We start from the raw sequence: 4865 nt of genomic DNA on the forward strand, positions 1-4865 counted from the left end.
ATCAAAGGGGTCAGCTGACCTCATACTCAAGGCAAGTCACTCTGACACAACTGTGCAAATCGTTGCTCAGATTTTACCAATTCTTACTGTCCGTTCACCATCATCACGCACGTCATCTGAACCATGGACTAATCCACACCATATCAAGCTTGCAGATCCGAGTTTCTTTCTGCCTCAACCAGTGGACATCATCATTGGCGCTGATTTTTTCGGTCGAATTATTAAACCAGACATCATCAGGTACCCGTCAATCGCTTCAATTGCTCAACTTTCAATTTTTGGCTGGCTTATCATTGGACCAGCAGCACTCACATCAACTCAGCAGTCTCGTCTCTCACTCATCACCACCTCAAACAGTAGACCAGAAAGCAATCTCGACGAGTTGCTCACTCGATTCTGGATTCAAGAAGAAGTTCCAGAGCAATCAGTCAGTGAACTGACCCCAGAAGAAGAGCAATGTGAAACACACTTCAAAACGACCCATCAACGAGACCAATCGGGGCGATACATCGTCCGACTGCCAGTCATCTCAGAAAAATTGAATCTTGGAAATTCGTACAACTAAGCACATCGACGGCTACAGCAAATCAGCAAGAAACTCAACACCAACCAAGAATACAAGCAACTCTACACAGAATTTATGCAAGTCTACGAAGAAATGGGACACATGACTGCCGTAGCAAACACTCCAACTTCACTCAATACTGACAATGACATTGAATCAGCTGATTTCACCACCGAGATGACCTTAGCACATGATACTTCGGTATCAGGAGGGTTGAGGGTCTCAAACGGTGAGTCAGCTGTTAAATGTCACCAGCGTACTCAATCAGTATACTATATGCCACATCACGGAGTGTTACGTCCCGACAGTGTCAGCACCAAACTCAGAGTCGTCTTCGACGGCTCGTGTGTCACCACATTAGGAAAATCACTCAACGATTTCCTGCACATCGGAGCAAAAATTCAACTTGATATCACCGACGTACTTCTATACGTCCGACAACACCAATACATCGTCTCGACAGACATTGAAAAAATGTTCCGGCAAATCAACGTACACCCAGACGACTGGGACTTGCAACGCATTCTTTGGTTCAATAATAATAAAGAGATTACGCCATATCATCTCACCACAGTCACCTACGGCACGAGATCAGCACCGTTCCTTGCCGTCCGAGTCCTTCAACAACTCCTGGAGGACGAAGGAAAAAATTATCCACTCGCAGTACCTGCACTCAAGTACGGCAGATATGTCGACGATATTTTCGGCGGAGCTGATAACACTTCTGAGCTAAAAGCAATCGCCAATCAATTAAAACAAATCTGCACGGCGGGCGGTTTCCCACTCGCCAAGTGGCAATCAAACAGCGAAGAAGTACTCAATTTCATTTCGCCAGCTGGAGCATGTGATGAACCGCACCAGCTTGGAGACTGCACGAGCAAACTGCTAGGATTGTATTGGCACGCAAAGTCGGACAATCTTAGATTCATCATGAAAAGCCACTCGGACAATCAAAACAAGTCCTCCAAACGAACAATCTTATCTGAGGTGGCTCAGATCTTCGATCCACTGGGATTTTTATCACCGCTCACAATCAAGGCAAAGATGCTGCTGCAGGAATTGTGGTTGCAAAAAATTGGTTGGGATCACCACGTCCCGTCGAAAGTATTGCAATCATGGCAATCGCTGCAACTCGAACTTCAACAAATCGACACACTCAACATTCCACGCTGGATTAACACTTCAAAGGCCACGAATTGTGAATTCCACGGGTTTTGCGACGCATCTCAGCTCGCAATGGCAGCAGCAATCTACGTCACTGTCCACTCAGCATCCGGAGAGAAACTCACGACACTCCTTTGCGCAAAGACAAAAGTAGCACCACTCAAACGACTCACTATCCCGCGACTAGAACTATCAGCAGCGCTGCTACTATCGAAATTAATAACTTACGTCAAAGCCACTCTACAAGTTGACGCACAATCAACCACTCTCTGGACTGACTCATTAGTCACACTCACGTGGATTCGATCACATGCGTCACGCTGGAAGGATTACGTACGGAACCGAGTTGTCAACATCCAATAACTCACCACAGATTGCAACTGGCGGTATGTTCCGGGCAAACAAAACCCAGCTGACTGTGCATCTCGAGGCATCACTCTCGCTCAGCTATCATCACACTCACTGTGGTGGACGGGACCACCATGGCTCTCAAAGTCACAATGCCACTGACCTCGGCAGCCAGACACTCAGGACGACACCACTAGTCAAGAAGCTCGTCCAAGTCTCACTCTTGTCATGACAACCACTCAGCCGATTAATCAATGGGAATTGATCCACAGGTATTCAAATTTACGCACTCTCATTCACGTCACTGCTACAATTTTCAGAGCTATTGACACACTCAAACGAATACCGGGGTCATCTCTTGCCGCACCACTCACCCCAACAGACATTGAGAGAGCAACAATCTACTGGGCAAAGTCAACTCAAGCAGCGTATTTTTCACTCGAGTTGCATCAACTCAAGGCCGATCGTGCACTACCTGCAAATCATCCGTTTCACCGACTGACTGCATTTATCGACGAACACGGAGTCTTGCGAGTTGGTGGGCGACTCGCTAATTCCACACTCACGTACAGTCAACAGCATCCAATCATTCTGCCAAGACATTCTACACTCACATCATTAGTCATCTACAACGCACACCTCCGTACTATGCACGGTGGCACTCAACTAACAATGGCAGAAGTTCGACAATCATACTGGATTGTTGGTGGAAGACCAGCAATCAAAACACTCATACTACGCTGTATGAAATGCGCTCGCCACAGGGGTAAACGAGCACAGCAACTCATGGGCCAGTTGCTTACGGTGAGGGTTCAACCATCAAGAGCATTTTTCCACACTGGTGTGGATTATGCTGGACCAATCACAATCAAATCATGGAGAGGCCGAGGCGCCAAACAATTTAAAGGCTGGATCTGTGTATTTGTTTGTATGAGCACATCAGCTGTGCACATTGAAGTGGCAACTGACTACACTTCTGACACATTCATTGCTGCGTACAGACGGTTCACCGCACGCAGAGGCATCTGCCACACTCTTTACTCAGACTGCGGCACAACATTTCTTGGTGCAGATGCCACACTCAAAAAATTATTCACTCAAGGCTCATCAGAAAGCACATCAATCGCCTCACTCCTACTGAATGACGGCACTCGGTGGCAATTCAATCCACCTGCAGCACCACACATGGGCGGCAAGTGGGAAGCAGCGGTAAAGTCAATCAAATTTCATCACACTCGAGCAATTGGAGACACATCATACTCACTCGATGAAAGTATGACTTTACTCACACAAATCGAAGCCATCCTCAACTCGAGGCCACTAGAACCACTCAGCGATGATCCTGAAGACCTCGCAGCGCTCACGCCAGGCCACTTTTTGATTGGCCAAGCACTCACAACACTTCCAGAATCCACTCTACAACAAATCAATATCGCGCGACTATCACGATGGCAGATGATACAGCATCAGCTTCAACGATTCTGGAAGCACTGGTCAACATCATACTTACAACGACAACTCGCTACGACGAAATGGTGGCACCGAAACAATCAGTTAGAAATTGGCTCACTCGTATTACTCGCTGACGAGAGGTTTCCGCCGTGCAAGTGGCCACTTGCAAGAATCACTCAACTGCATCCTGGCGCAGATGGATGCACCAGAGTTGTTACACTTAAAACTGCAACTACCACTCTCGTCAGACCGATCACAAAGTTGGCAATCCTTCCACAGGGCAACAAAATCAAATCAGAAGCACGCTTCTGATGGCGGGCGGAATGTTACGGATTGCCAATGCTTTGTCCACACTCTAGTCACACTATTATAAAGTTACAACACTCTAGCCACGCTATAAATGGAAAATGTGGCTGGGTTCTTCCCTTCTTCTTTCTGCAATCATAAAGTGTATCAGTTCATTTCATCAACATTGGTTTTTTTTGGAATAAAAATCGGAGGCAATCGGACACATCATTTAACATACATCAAAGATATAAATCATCTTAACAACTATTCTGTAAGACAATTTTTATGTAATTAATATTTAATTGTAATAATTCAAAGGCTGTGTATAAAGTGAGGGCTGATATATTAGATCAGTCCTCATGATAATAAACGTGGGGTGCTACACCCAAAACCAGAACTTAATCTCGGCAATCTTAAACAGTATGTATAAGATGTATAAGGAAAATATCATCAAAAGGACGAAAAATCCTAATTTCATTCTGAACTAATGAAAACCCTTATTATATATACATATTCTTACATATTGCCCGATATATACGGTATATACGTAAAGCCAACGGAAAGTTTGAAATTCTTACACATTTTTGCTTGCTTTTGTTAGCGCACTCATTTTATATACGAGTATACTACAGAATGACGAAACGAATTGAATTCCAGTTGACGGCCTGTCCATCCTTCTGCCAGTGCAGCAATAACGCGAGTAAGAATTAAGATATATTGATTAAACTTGTCACACGTGTTCCTTGGTGCCATAAAAAATTGGGTATTGTAAATGGGCGTAAACAGGTTTCTTTTACGGTCACAAAACGATATTATTATGTAGAAAAATTATAAAGTGACATTATGTTACTTAATCGCAAAGATACGAAAACTTGTATTTGGTGTAGTGTAGCGCAGCACGGAGGAGCATCTGTGGTTTGAAAGTTTTTTAAAAGTGAGCGTGCTCCCACCATCTAATATATTTAATGAATATATGTATCTCAAAAACTATTAAAACGATAACAATTAAGTTTTCTCAGGTCAAATCCTTTTGAAATATCTTCCCACA

The 4865-nt window shown here is 44.4% G+C and overlaps 1 protein-coding gene across 1 annotated transcript; it reads left to right on the forward strand.

Moving 5' to 3' along the window:
* The first annotated feature begins 658 nt into the window (after nucleotides 1–658).
* On the forward strand, nucleotides 659–2092 carry LOC120781825. The gene has a single exon (XM_040114045.1). The coding sequence runs from the start codon at nucleotides 659–661 to the stop codon at nucleotides 2090–2092; it is 1434 nt and encodes a 477-aa protein (XP_039969979.1).
* The last annotated feature ends 2773 nt before the right edge of the window (nucleotides 2093–4865 follow it).

Source organism: Bactrocera tryoni, unplaced genomic scaffold, assembly GCF_016617805.1.
Source record: "Bactrocera tryoni isolate S06 unplaced genomic scaffold, CSIRO_BtryS06_freeze2 scaffold_7, whole genome shotgun sequence".
Lineage (NCBI taxonomy): Eukaryota > Metazoa > Arthropoda > Insecta > Diptera > Tephritidae > Bactrocera > Bactrocera tryoni.